The sequence below is a fragment of the Pistacia vera genome, unplaced genomic scaffold (assembly GCF_008641045.1).
Source record: "Pistacia vera cultivar Batoury unplaced genomic scaffold, PisVer_v2 Contig57, whole genome shotgun sequence".
NCBI lineage: Eukaryota > Viridiplantae > Streptophyta > Magnoliopsida > Sapindales > Anacardiaceae > Pistacia > Pistacia vera.
Window position 1 is genome coordinate 87186 of NW_022196412.1, and position 14713 is coordinate 101898.

At 36.3% G+C, this 14713-nt stretch overlaps 3 protein-coding genes across 3 annotated transcripts; all 3 read left to right on the forward strand.

Moving 5' to 3' along the window:
* Positions 1-3537: 3537 nt before the first annotated feature.
* LOC116108759 (poly [ADP-ribose] polymerase tankyrase-2-like) lies at positions 3538-5237 on the forward strand. The gene has a single exon (XM_031394995.1). It carries the CDS (start codon positions 3609-3611, stop codon positions 5034-5036), a length of 1428 nt encoding a protein of 475 aa, XP_031250855.1. The 5' UTR covers positions 3538-3608; the 3' UTR covers positions 5037-5237.
* A 2023-nt stretch (positions 5238-7260) lies between these two features.
* On the forward strand, positions 7261-7845 carry LOC116108776 (histone H2AX-like). The gene is made up of 2 exons (XM_031395013.1): positions 7261-7523; positions 7624-7845. The coding sequence occupies exons 1-2, from the start codon at positions 7323-7325 to the stop codon at positions 7843-7845; spliced, it is 423 nt and encodes a 140-aa protein (XP_031250873.1). The 5' UTR covers positions 7261-7322.
* A 3930-nt stretch (positions 7846-11775) lies between these two features.
* LOC116108765 (histone H2AX-like) lies at positions 11776-14418 on the forward strand. Its single transcript, XM_031395000.1, has 3 exons — positions 11776-11976; positions 12425-12623; positions 14192-14418. Exons 1-3 carry the CDS (start codon positions 11779-11781, stop codon positions 14209-14211), a joined length of 417 nt encoding a protein of 138 aa, XP_031250860.1. The 5' UTR covers positions 11776-11778; the 3' UTR covers positions 14212-14418.
* Positions 14419-14713: the final 295 nt, after the last annotated feature.

Consider the following 14713-nt stretch of genomic DNA (forward strand, 5'->3'; position numbering starts at 1 on the left):
GGCCCAACTTTCCAAGAAGAAATAGGTCCTGTTAATTTCTATTTTAACTATGTTTTTGTAAGAACAAAACTTAAACCAGGGTTAGAATCATCCTTTAATTTGTAATGTAAATCTGCAACAAAGGTCAGAGGCTGAAGTGCGCTTCATCGACACAACAAATAAAAATAAAAATGTGATGACTGTTTCATTAATGCTTCCATGTGAATGTCAATTAAGATAACAACATGGTAGGATTATTATTGTTCACAAAATGATTTTAAAATTTCGTTCTTTTATTACTGTTTAAAGTACTAGTCACGTGGCAATTTTAATTTACTGTATAGTTTCAATTTTCTTTTACCATTTTTACGCAAAACAATTTTCTAGCCATGCAGTATGAAATCTTTATGTGAGTTTATAAAGCATCTATCTACATTTGAGTTTTCTCAAAATCATTGATGGTGCTCCACCACCATAATGCTTTTTATTGAATTTCTCAAATATATAACATATTCTGTTTGCTGCAGTTATCTTTGATCAGACAACTAGACAAGTTTGTCTGTCATCTCATCCCCTTTCAAAGTTAAGATCCTGTCTAGTCCATCAGTGAATTTGCCGCAACTATCAGATGATATTATTGAAAACCTTTTTATCAATTGGGAAGTACTTGCTTTTTCCATGGAGAGGATGCACAAAGGATGGATCCAAAAAGGGTGTAACAGACTCAACATTAGCTAAACCACAAAGGGAAAGGAGTTGGCAATGTGAAAATGATTTAGCGTGGTGTATTTACTACACTGTAAATTATGCATTTATAAGTCACATAATATGCATAACGGCAAAAGCTGATTGAATATCTCTCATTATATATAATATTCTCTCTGAATATGATGGTTTATTAACTATTACTATAAAAATAAAAGGTTTTTTTTTTTTTTTAAATAATGTTTCAAATAACAGAGTTTGATGTGACTCATAATCGCAATTTGTATTGCTTTATAGTTCAGTCATTTGTAATTTGGGGACTATCTTTTAAATCGATTGGGCAATCAAACATTTTGCCGGTAGGGTTAAAAGTGACTTTAGCATTGGACTATATTATTCACAACTTGGCACTATAAAAATTTCTGTGTTCTATGCCACTCTTTTAGTTTAAATTACGCCAATTAAAAGGACAAACGTTCAAAAATGCATTTGGTTGTTCTTCATGATATTATATGTTCTGGTTTTTTAATAGATGGGTGAATATAATATGAATTTGTAGCATAGGTTAGGATTGGGACTTGGGACTATTCTATCTTGAGTTGAGATGTCTTTTAACTAAAAAGCAATGTTTTAAAACCCGTCTCAACCGGTTTAACTGGGACCTGAAAGCTTCAATGAGCTGGGTTTATATATTTCCTATTCACCCAAAACCCTAGGATTTGGGAGGATGATCGGTGAACAATTGACCGCCGAGATGTTGGGGCTTTCGAAGAAAAAGTGTCGATAAATGCAATGGTGGTGACATAGTTGATTTTCGGTGAGTAAATTGACCGAAAATCGAACAAAACTAGCAACGGCAACAACTGACTTTTGCCGGCGATTGGCGAGGCTAATGGGCGTGGGGTGAGGTGGGTTTTGGTCGGGAGGAAGAATGGAGTAATTTATGGGTGATGGGGGAGGGTTGTCGATGCCGGCGTTGATGAGATATGGCTTGGAATGCCGACATTGGTGTCGGTGAGATCTGACTGAAATCGAACCTATTTCTGCCAGATCTTGAGTATATTTTAAGGGGAATTGGCTAAAGGGACGATTGGGGTTGCATTTGGGGTGTCGTCGTTGCCAACCAGTTACCGGTCGATTTGTATTGGGGTGTGTTTGCTAAATTTCAAATCTATAGAGACTTAATTGTAATTTTTAGGGGTGTATTTGCTAAATTTTAGAAGTTTTTATCAACTGGTTTGACCGCCGGTCAAACCGGTTAACCTAGGACTCGACAACTTTGCCGGGTTTCACCCCATGTTGGGTTTTAAAACATTGCTAAAAAGCAGTCCAACAAAATCATTTCTATGTAAAATTTTCACTTCCACAAGATAACAAAAACTTAAATACAACCAAATATGTGAAATAATTAGTGAAGTAGATCCTCAAGGGATTGGTTAGACGGTTAAGAAAAATATTTGTTTTATTTATTAATTTTGTAGATTCAAACATTGGGATCACGTATCACATTTGTGACTTACTTTGAAATATTAAATTTATATAATGTTCAATAAACCTTGAAGACTAATCGAGGTGCACCTAAATTGACTCAAACACTTGTCATTAAAAAAAAAATAGTGAAATGGTAAGTTTTTTTCGTTTATGTCTAACATCTATAGTTTTGGGTAACTACAATAATACTATTTTTTTTTTTTTTTTTTTTTTTTTTTTTTTTTTTTTTGGGTTAGTCCATCGTTACTTCAGAACTGACAAGACACCTATGAAAATGATTTGAGTGTTTCAATTACAACAAGCAGCAAATTTAACAGTATTACGCAATGAACTCAGGAATCATTAATTAAAGTAATGATGAGTAGTAATATTCAGTAAATAAAAGCAGAGGAATGTCTTTAGGGTACACACATCCAAGAAATGGGCCATGAGAAAAGATGGTATAAGCTCATTTGAATTATAATATAATCTTTTGAATCACAACCACAGACATTACTCATTATTCTAATAGCAATTGGTTGTCGTAACTCGTAAATGTCCAAGGAACCTAAACAAAATGTCCCAACTTAAATCAGCCAAGTCACATACTAAGTGAACATCTGATATAGCATTGGCCTAATTGATCTATAAATTATGAAAATTCCCCCCTTTCTCACGTCATGACAGTGATGCCTGGCAAAACTGTATCCTTTTCCTTTCTTTGTTTCTTCTTTTAATAAGAAATAATTAAAGAGGGCTGTTGGGCAATCAAAACGACTGCTCTCAATAAATCACATCATGCTTAAACCATTTGGTGTTCATGTCAAACTACTAAAAGGATATATATGGGGAAGTCTTTCCCCAGAGTCTGCAATATTTAATTCCATCAAAGACCACATCCTGATAAACATTGGTGTCTGTGGTATTAAATCTTATAACTAGGAACAACAAATGCGGTAGAAATCAACTGTTTTTAAGTCAAGCAAATTATTGCCAGTGCTTTTCTATATTATACCCAGAATTCTAGTACAACTACTCCATTCATGGATTGCTGAGCTTGACAATCCAATATATATGCTTGAGCAAAATGGTCTCACTCTTAATTTAAAGAACAATTTATTAGAAAGTTGGAGTAGTTGATCTTTCATCAATTCAATACGCAATAAAAAGTACCTGTTTGTCGTCCTCCTCGATAAAGTAATACTCCATATTCAAAGTTCAAACACCCCAACAATGACTTATTCTACATCCTCTCCTTGTCAAAGTCCCCACCTCCCCTTCTCAGCCAAACCTAAACCAATTATTCAACATTAAACAAAACCTCCAATAAATATATGTATGTATATTATTTATCATCAATAATAAACAATTGAAACAAATTACTAGAAGACCTTCCCACCGTCCTTCATCTTCTTCAATTCCTTCATTCAATTTTTGTTTCCATCAAGACTGTCATGGATAGGTTGGTGAAGGCAGATGTTAAAGAAGTAGAAATAGCCTTCAAAAAGGGCCAAAAGTGCAACACAAGTTTTCGTTTAACCAATTTGATGCACACCATGTCTGTTGCAGTTTCTTTAACCACAACAAACCCATCTCTCTTCTCTTTTAATCAGCTTTACTCCATAATTCCACCACTCTCTTCTTCATCATATACTCTGATCCTCTCTCAGCCGTCCGATCAACCCGCTCTCTCTTTTCCCCCTCATGCCATCACTGTCAAATCTTCGATGCTTCCGACGGGCAAAGCCCACCAGGACGATCTCCGCCGTCTGTTCTCCAAACCTGGTCCACATGTATTTAAAGACGCCACGATTCCCATCTCTTTTGTGGGTCCCCACGTGATTGAGTTTCTCATCTCTCAACATACGCAAATCCCAGAACTCAATTCCATTTTCAACAAAGCAGTTTCTGCTTGCACTGGGTACCAGCTCTCTGTGTTACTCAAATCCGCCGTCGTGTCAGGAAATGAAAACTTGGTCACGAATTTGATCGATAATGGTGCAGATGTGAATTACAAAGATTCTGATGGACGGTCCATGATTTCTTTAGCGGTTAAGAGGGGCCATAGCGATGTTGTTAAGTTGTTGATTGCTTCAGGCTGTAAAGCCAGTGATTCAATTGTTCACGTATTACACGATGCAGCCGCAATGAATAGAGTTGACTTAATGGAGGTTTTGATCTCTGCTTTTGGTAATACCATCGATGTGAATTCGGTTGATTCAAGTGGGCGAACCCCAATTCACATCGCAGCGAGTAAAGGACACGCTCAGGTGATTCAGTTTTGTGCGTCTCTTGCAGAAGCTCAAACTGTTGTTTTTGATAAAACCGGGTCAACTCCGCTTCACTTAGCAGCCGAAAATGGTCGTTTAGAAGCTGTTAAGTGTTTGTTAGATTGTTCGGAATATGTTAAATACATACTTAACAAAGAGGGAAAGACTGCTTTTACAGTTGCAGTTGAGAACGGTCACACGCATCTTTACGATTTGCTGCAACTGGGTGATGTGTTGCAACGTGCAGCAAGAGTGGAGGATATTCATGGATTGAAGAGTTGCCTCGCAGAAGGGGCTAAGGTTAATGGAAGAGATCAAAATGGATGGACACCGTTGCATAGAGCGGCGTTTAAGGGTAAAATTGAGAGCGTCAAACTTTTGCTTAATCATGGGGCCAATGTTGATCTTGTTGATGATGCTGGGTACACGCCACTGCTCTGTGCTGTTATGGCGGGACATGTACAAGTTGCGCTTTTGTTGATTGCCCATGGGGCCAGAGCCAATGTAAAAAGTCTTAAACGTTTGGTTCCTCTGAATTTGGATTGTTTTAAGAATCATGCTTCTCTTACTCTGCTTGCTCAACCTTTGTGTCATGAGCAAGAAAGAACTTGAATCGAATTTGTAAATACGTTCGCGATTTTCTAACTGTATAATGGAGTCCAATTACTGTCATCTTGTGTATTGAGGATCGAACTAAAATTTTGCTTTGATGTTCTTGCTTAGTATCGGGTTCATATGAGAAATGTTGTGGAAAGTTTTAAATTTTAGGCATTTCATTTTGGCTAATCTAGTAGCGAATATGTTTATTTAGCATTTCTTCACCTTCATAACTTCATTTAGCTTGCAACTCCAAATCTTGTGGTGGATTTTATCATTTTAATAGATTTAATATTTTGCCCGAGAATGGGTTTGCCGTAATGTTGTGTTAATGGGTGCTAAAGCCCGAAGGGGCATATGACCCATTACAAGGGAAAATTTGTCACTTCGACAATAAGTTATTGAATTTTGCGGATATTTTTATGCATCCAAAGTGTTGCAGTTATATTTTAGAGACCACATAAGAACTATGGAATCACAGATATTATACGTAAGGTATAACTAATGATACCAAAAGTGAAATCCATATAATGTAGCATTTAAATTGTATTGAGCATTAGTGTGGATTTGGAAACACAAAACGGAGGTAGCCAGTTGGCAACGGATTTAGCGAGATGTATTTACTCCCTACAGGCTATATAATCAAATTAAAGATGCCTCACTTCTTAAAACATAAAATATATTTTTTGTCCTTAAAAACACTATAAATTCTATGACTGTTTTTTTTTTTTAATAATAAGAATGTTTAGGCTAACTTGTGTGGTGGAAGATGAACTCTATGTAGTTTAAACTTTAAGTCCAAAAACTCAATAAAAGAAGTAAATTTTTTTTACTGTCAAGCCACCCCCCTTAGAATTTATAAATTCTATGAATGCTCTTAAAATTTAAGGAATCAAAGGACCAAATTAAGTGTTGAAAATAAATTAAAACTGGAAGAAAGAAAAAAAAATCTTTATAAATAATTGACTCATGTGAGTCATGTTATTGATTGGGACAGGTAGTTGTAGATTTATAGCCTTTTAAGAACAATCATTAAAAAATAGGATAATGATATTTGTACCAACTTTTAAGAATATGTGAAACATCAAATGACATGTCACATGACATTGGGCCACATGGCATTGGGGGACTATATAACTTAATGTCTTATGTCCCGTAACACTTATTTGGTTTGCCTCGTTGGTTTGTACAAACTCTCTTTATATACATAGTTTTACCCTAAAAAATAAGCCTAGAAAGTGGGATCTACGACTACGAGTATAGATGCTGTAAAGTTCTAAAATTAAAGATATAACTTATTTTTCAGAAAAGAATTGCAAACTTATAATTTTATAACTTTATATTGTTGGTATAACATGTCTATATTTTCAAGCAAAACTTATTTCTTCATTAAAAATACTTTTTTTTTTTTTTAAGTTTTCAAAAATATTTTAGCAAAGTACGGTTTGAATAAGAATATTAAGAATTTTAAGGTTTGTACATAATAAGAGGGGTGTCAAAATTGCTTATAAGAACATCTCCAATGATGTTTTTTATTTTATTGAGCATTTTTTATATAAATAAAAATGATCTTTATTTATTTCTAAATATAAAGAATAATTTTTTTATTAAAATCTAATGGACTTTTTAAATTTAATGAAGATGATCTTTATTTTTAAGAAAGAGACTTAAAATGAGAGAGAATTAATAAATAAAATGCATGAAAACCTGTAATTTATTAATTAAAATTAGATTAAAGAGTGAAATTTGATTTTTTAGATGTGGAGAGTCACACTCATTATTTAATTTATATTTAAAGGATAAAGAGTGTTGAATTCTTATTTTTATAAAAAGATTTTTTATAATAAAGAGTTTTGATCATATAAAATGTTTTTTTAATAAAAATAATTTAAAAGTAAATTTAATCTGAGGACTTCATTGTAAGCAGCTAATCTGGGCCGCGATATAACAAAATGGGCTGGTCATTCGTTTGATTTTCTTTTTAAAACGACATCGTAGACAAACGGAAATTAGTAGAAGGTCAGTAGTTCAAAATTTTTATTTCCCGCTCAATCTTTTGTCAACAAAGAAAACCCTGCCTAGCCACGCTGGCAATCTGTCTAAAACGAGAAACCACGAAACAAAAACCACTCTTTTTAGACACGTCACCCATCCGCGAGAATCCCAAACTACCAATCAGAATGCATCCTTATGCTCTATTTAAACGAAAAGAACAGAGCCACTCTCACAGGGCCTTTCAAACTCTTCAAACGTACTCACTCCCCTTCTTCAGCCAACATCTTGAAAAGAAAAAAAACTACTATGAGTTCACAAGGAGCAGTAACGAAGGGCGGTAGAGGCAAGTCCAAGAACACCAAATCGGTGAGTCGATCACATAAGGCTGGTCTCCAGTTTCCGGTTGGCCGAGTCGCTCGCTTCCTCAAGAAAGGCCGATATGCGCAGCGTGTTGGATGTGGCTCTCCAGTCTACCTCTCTGCTGTTCTCGAGTATCTCGCTGCTGAGGTATTCGCATATTTCTTCTATTGTATTTGTTTTGTAAAATTCTGTTGTATAACTTGTATTTCTTGACGATTAAGCGGTTTGCTTTTTTTGGTGTCTCTAGGTTCTGGAGTTGGCTGGGAATGCAGCGAGGGATAACAAGAAAAACAGGATTATACCTAGGCACATTCAGTTGGCCGTTAGGAACGATGAGGAGTTGAGAAAGTTGATGGGGTCTGTGACAATTGCAAATGGAGGTGTTTTGCCGAATATTCATCAGAATCTGCTGCCTAAGAAAGTTGGGACTAAAAAGGGAGAGATCGGATCTGTCTCTCAGGAGTTTTAGGGATTACAAGAATAGTTTAGGTTGATTTTGTTGATAAGCATGTAGTGAAAGTTGTATTTCATTCTTCAATGTGTAAATTTCATTTTGGACTAATGAGTAAAAATCTCATCTTTCTTTTCATTTTTTATAATTATTGGATCTGTTTGGAATGTTAAGCTTTAGTGCATGCCTTGATGATATACATATATATTAACATTATCTCGTTAATAACAATTATATTTGAGTTTTCGCGAAATTTGAAGGATTAAATAGCAACAATGTTGTGTCAAATTAATTGGGGTATTAGATTTTAATAAAAGAAGATTTTTGAAACTATATTAGAAAGTTAAAAATTTGTGTTAACTATAGGTTAGAATGAATATCAAATTGCAATGGGCAAAGGGAGCCCTTAAAGCAACTAAGCAAGTTAAATCAATCGGAATTTCTTGATACTGAATTTACGAATTATTACTTGTTTTAATTTTAGGATGAGTAAACGATATATTCCCACCAAAGGTTTGACGAAATTCTAAATTAGTATTATTAGTTCCATTTATTCTAGATTCCCACATTTAAAGTGACAGAAAAACGTTTGATGTAACGGTAAAAGGGTAAATTGGTCATTTTACATGGGCGGCGCACGTTAACAGACCATCGCCTCTAACAGTCCTCCGGCGCACATTAGCAGTTGTCGTTCCTGATGTTTTTCGCTATTTTCCGACGATTCTTCCGCCCAAAATCACCCTTGTCACCACCATTTGAACCCCCATTCTCCCCTCTACAAAATCATACCATTCACAACCCCTCATCATTTGCTGATCTTCGGCCGCGGCAACGAAAAACGGCTGATGAACACTAACTCTCGGCCGGCGAATGACGACGAAACGGTTGCTGAGGACATAGGGGTTTTATAGATTTGGATACGGCGGTTGCATTGGTGGTGTCCAATTGGATTTTCACAGCCAGAATCCGGTGAAGAACACCGAAACTCTAAGCCTAATGGTGCCGGCGATTGGAAGGGCAAATGAGTCGGGAACCAGAGGGGACTACGGGGAAGGTGATGGAGGTGACCAGGGGGTTCGACGTCGTCAGAAACAGCCCAGATCGGGCTGTTTCCGACGAGGGTGTGTAGTGATCGAGGGTGTTTTTGATATAATTTGAAAATAAAATGGTGAGTTTTGTAATTCTACTAATTTAGGGGTTAAAACATAATTTATTAATTTAGAGTTAAGGGCATTATGATAATTACACCATTTAAACCTTAAAAATTCATAACACTGTTACTTTAAGGGTGAGAATCTGGAATAAATAGAACCAATGGTACTAACTTGAGACTTCGTCAAACCTTGGGTGGGAATATGTCGTTTACTCTTTTAGGACATATATTTCCTTGTAAAATGACCAAAATGTTCCCTATTTATTGAGATTTTTTTCAAAATGAAATTGTTAAGCCAGATTTATTGGCTTTAGTTAACTTTTATCGTCTTATAATAGTTTTTCCTAAATTGTAGAAGGATATCGATAAAGCCAGATTCATCCACATTATTTTTATACGTTCAATGAATTATATAAGTTTTAATGGTATTTTTATATAGAATAAACATTAATTGTAATCATAAATTTCATCAAAATTTTCTTATTATTTTCCCAAAGCCTTGAAAATGAATTTTCGACAAAATACTTCACTTGTATATCTTTATATTTTAAATTTGGTCATAGTATATCACTTAGCGTTTGGTCTAGGGAATGTTAGATTACTAGAAAGTTATATTACCTTGAAGATTACTGGGAATTTTTAGGAAAATGTGTTTGGTTAGTTATAATAAATTGGTAAATATGTTATATTAATATGTTTGGTTGAGAGGAATAAATTGATGGGTATTTTATTTAAATTACTAAATTGCCCTCTTTTTAAATTTAATATAATATTATTTTTATTATTAATTTTTGAATAATTTTTTTAACCCCCAATATTTCAAATTTAGTTAAAACATCCGCGCTTATATAGAATTTTAATTTATAACAAAATCACCCACACCACCCCAAGATACTGTCATTCACCATTGGCAGTCACTGGAAGTCGCCTGGAGTTGCTGTGAGTAGCTGAGAGACACCAAGAGGCTCCGATATGACCGTTTCTGGCTATATTGATGGCAAAAAATGTCATATTGGCCAGATCTATTTTGGTAATTTCCAGTTAGATTGATGGATTTGGCCACTAACAACTAGATCTATGACCTTTAACAGCCAGATCCATGGCCTTTAACGGCCATATCTAGGTGAAATATGGTCGTTAACGGCCAGATCTATTCCAACATAATCTATAGTTGTTAACGACCATATCTCATCCAGATATGGCTGATAAAAGCCATGGATTTGGTCGAAAACGGACATATCAGAGCCTCCAGGTGATGGTGGACAACTCACGGTGACTTCCAGCTTCTTTTGGTGACTTCCAGTGGCGATCGACGATGGTTTGGTTTGGTTGGGGTGTTAGCTTGGGTGAGTTACAATTTGTTTTGAGTTCAAGGGTAATTTTGTTCAAAAAATTAATTAATTAGGATGAAATAGTAAAAGCTATACTTATATAAATTAATTTTAAAATAAAAATTTTATTATCTTAAAATTTTATTAATAAAAAATAGAATTATAACAAAAATAAGATTAAGATTATATTAATAATCTTATCATATTTAAGAAAATAAAAGTTATTAAATTACCTTAAATATTACTAATAATAATTATTATTTGTATTAAATGATTATTAAAATCTAATATCACTTAATAACAATAAAACGTTGTAATCAACTAATATAAAAACTTTAGAGTAAACGACATATTCCCACCCAAGGTTTGACGAAATCCCAGGTGAGTACCACAGGTTCCATTTATTCCAGATTCTCACCCTTAAAGTAACAGTGTTATGAACTTTTAGGGTTTAGGACGTGCAATTACCATAATGCCCCTAACCCTAAATTAATAAATTATTTTTAACCCCTAATTTATTAGAATTATAACTTACCATTTTATTTTCAAATTATATCAAAAACACCCCCGGTCATTACACACCCTCATCGGAAACAGCCCGATCTGGGCTGTTTCTGACGACATCGAATGTCCTGGTCACTCCATCACCTTCCCCGTATTCCATCGTCCAAAACCCCTCTCATTCCCTACTCATTTGCCCCTCCAATCGCCGGCACCGTTAGACTTAGGGTTTTGATGTTCTTCACTGGATTCCGGTCGATTCCGGCGGTGAAAATCCAATTGGACACCACCAATGAAACCACCGTATCCAGATCTATAAAATCCCCATGTCCCCAGCAGCCGTCTCGTCGTCATTCGCCGGCCGAGAGTTTGTGTTCTTTGGCCGTTTTTCGATGAAGCGGTGGACGGCAAACGGTGAGCTGTTGTGGCTGGAAACGTTAGGGGTTTTGTAGGCGAGGGTTGGAGGAGTCAAATGGTGGTGACAAGGGTGATTTTGGGTGAAAAAATCGCCGGAAAAAAGAGCGAAAAAGTTTACCGGCGGTGGTCTGCTAACTTGCGCCGCCCATGTAAAATGACCAATTTTCCCCTTTATCGTTATATCAAACGTTTTTCCGTCACTTTAAGGGTGGGAATCTGGAATAAATTGAACCTGTGGTACTCACTTGAGATTTCGTCAAACCTTGGGTGGCAATATGTCGTTTACTCAAAACTTTATAATGTCATATAACCCCGGACAAAACGCCTCTTAGTTTTAACGCTACTGAAACACGTCACGTGCAAGATTTTGTCTAATAAATAATAATTAAAAAGAATTTACAGGCTGGCAATCTACGGAGCGTCATGTCCACCAATCAAAATAGACTACGTGTTTTCTCTCTTCCCTATATAAATCGATTTCCCCCTGCTTAGGCTGGGAGTCTAGCGTCTTCGCAACAAGAAAAAGAAGTAAGGATTGTCATTCTGAAAATGAGTTCAACAGGATCAACGAAAGGTGGCAGAGGCAAGCCCAAGTCCTCAAAATCCGTGTCCAGATCTCAAAAGGCCGGTCTCCAGTTTCCTGTCGGCCGTATTGCTCGTTTCCTTAAAGCTGGAAAGTACGCCGATCGTGTCGGTGCCGGTGCTCCCGTCTACTTGTCGGCCGTTCTTGAATACCTTGCCGCTGAGGTTAGTTTCTGTTTCATTTTGTTCTTATATATCTTTGATTGTTTTGAAAAATGTTATAGAAAATGGTGGTCTTTTTTAATGTTGGGATTTTATTGTTTGGGGGATGTTTATATTTTTTATTTTCGTTTTTTTTTCTTCGCATTGTGGGATCGTAGGAATTGGTTGCCTATGCCATTCGCCAGTTTTCGATCTTGGTTTGCTTTTTTCTATGAGAAGAAAATGGAGAAGCCGTAATTGAAAATACTCCACCGGAGCTTTGATTTTACAACGTAGAAATTCGGTTCTGGAAACTTTTTTAGTTTTTAGTTTTTTTAAAATTGAATTCTTAATACTTTAATGATTACAAACGAAGGGAAATCGAAATTATAACAGCTTTTTTGTTAGAATAATTAACAACTTGAAACGTTCTTTTAAAGTTATGGTCTGATTCATGTTTCGTCCATATCAGGTTCTCGAGCTTGCTGGTAATGCTGCAAGGGATAACAAGAAGAATCGTATTGTCCCGAGGCACATTCAACTTGCTGTGAGGAATGATGAGGAATTGAGCAAGCTTTTGGGCACTGTCACCATTGCAAATGGAGGTGTTTTACCGAACATTCATCAGACTTTGCTACCCAAAAAGACGGGGAAAGGAAGAGACGATGTTGGTGCTTCNCCGGTCGATTCCGGCGGTGAAAATCCAATTGGACACCACCAATGAAACCACCGTATCCAGATCTATAAAATCCCCATGTCCCCAGCAGCCGTCTCGTCGTCATTCGCCGGCCGAGAGTTTGTGTTCTTTGGCCGTTTTTCGATGAAGCGGTGGACGGCAAACGGTGAGCTGTTGTGGCTGGAAACGTTAGGGGTTTTGTAGGCGAGGGTTGGAGGAGTCAAATGGTGGTGACAAGGGTGATTTTGGGTGAAAAAATCGCCGGAAAAAAGAGCGAAAAAGTTTACCGGCGGTGGTCTGCTAACTTGCGCCGCCCATGTAAAATGACCAATTTTCCCCTTTATCGTTATATCAAACGTTTTTCCGTCACTTTAAGGGTGGGAATCTGGAATAAATTGAACCTGTGGTACTCACTTGAGATTTCGTCAAACCTTGGGTGGCAATATGTCGTTTACTCAAAACTTTATAATGTCATATAACCCCGGACAAAACGCCTCTTAGTTTTAACGCTACTGAAACACGTCACGTGCAAGATTTTGTCTAATAAATAATAATTAAAAAGAATTTACAGGCTGGCAATCTACGGAGCGTCATGTCCACCAATCAAAATAGACTACGTGTTTTCTCTCTTCCCTATATAAATCGATTTCCCCCTGCTTAGGCTGGGAGTCTAGCGTCTTCGCAACAAGAAAAAGAAGTAAGGATTGTCATTCTGAAAATGAGTTCAACAGGATCAACGAAAGGTGGCAGAGGCAAGCCCAAGTCCTCAAAATCCGTGTCCAGATCTCAAAAGGCCGGTCTCCAGTTTCCTGTCGGCCGTATTGCTCGTTTCCTTAAAGCTGGAAAGTACGCCGATCGTGTCGGTGCCGGTGCTCCCGTCTACTTGTCGGCCGTTCTTGAATACCTTGCCGCTGAGGTTAGTTTCTGTTTCATTTTGTTCTTATATATCTTTGATTGTTTTGAAAAATGTTATAGAAAATGGTGGTCTTTTTTAATGTTGGGATTTTATTGTTTGGGGGATGTTTATATTTTTTATTTTCGTTTTTTTTTCTTCGCATTGTGGGATCGTAGGAATTGGTTGCCTATGCCATTCGCCAGTTTTCGATCTTGGTTTGCTTTTTTCTATGAGAAGAAAATGGAGAAGCCGTAATTGAAAATACTCCACCGGAGCTTTGATTTTACAACGTAGAAATTCGGTTCTGGAAACTTTTTTAGTTTTTAGTTTTTTTAAAATTGAATTCTTAATACTTTAATGATTACAAACGAAGGGAAATCGAAATTATAACAGCTTTTTTGTTAGAATAATTAACAACTTGAAACGTTCTTTTAAAGTTATGGTCTGATTCATGTTTCGTCCATATCAGGTTCTCGAGCTTGCTGGTAATGCTGCAAGGGATAACAAGAAGAATCGTATTGTCCCGAGGCACATTCAACTTGCTGTGAGGAATGATGAGGAATTGAGCAAGCTTTTGGGCACTGTCACCATTGCAAATGGAGGTGTTTTACCGAACATTCATCAGACTTTGCTACCCAAAAAGACGGGGAAAGGAAGAGACGATGTTGGTGCTTCACAAGAATTTTAAAGTGTTAATGGTTTTGAATTCTAATATGGTAAATTGTAGGATCAATTGTATCTTTATTGCAAAGTTTTGATCGGTTTGATTACTATAAACCCTGATTTTGGGTATTTTTTGGCCTCAATTTTGCTGAAACAATAACTTTGTTATGTGATGTTGCTATTCATACCATCAATGAAATGAAAAGCTTACGAAGTTTTGTGTTTTCGGTTATATAGCTTTATTCGTGCGAATAATTTGATGAGAGCTTGCGTTTGCTTGCCATACATTGCCTTTGGGAAAGTACAATGAAGCACTTCCAGTTCTCCATTGTTGTCTGTGGTGTTTTTAGAAGTTTGGCCATGCTTTCCATTGATTGGCATAGTTGTTGAAGCTCTTTGACAGGGTTGTACCCTCAATTTTAACACTCAAAATCGTTCAATTTCATGGCATTTTTCTGTGATTGGGACTTGCGTAACCTTGAACAACTTTATCACTGCAATTTTTTGATCAAGTACAACGAGTCTGA

Bases quoted from the DNA above. Each gene is read 5' to 3' on its own strand.
- LOC116108759 (XM_031394995.1), top strand. From the start codon at position 3,609: ATGGATAGGTTGGTGAAGGCAGATGTTAAAGAAGTAGAAATAGCCTTC.
- LOC116108776 (XM_031395013.1), top strand. From the start codon at position 7,323: ATGAGTTCACAAGGAGCAGTAACGAAGGGCGGTAGAGGCAAGTCCAAG. The intron at 7,524-7,623 runs GTATTCGCATAT...TGGTGTCTCTAG, and splicing joins TCGAGTATCTCGCTGCTGAG to GTTCTGGAGTTGGCTGGGAA.
- LOC116108765 (XM_031395000.1), top strand. From the start codon at position 11,779: ATGAGTTCAACAGGATCAACGAAAGGTGGCAGAGGCAAGCCCAAGTCC. The intron at 11,977-12,424 runs GTTAGTTTCTGT...CGTCCATATCAG, and splicing joins TTGAATACCTTGCCGCTGAG to GTTCTCGAGCTTGCTGGTAA.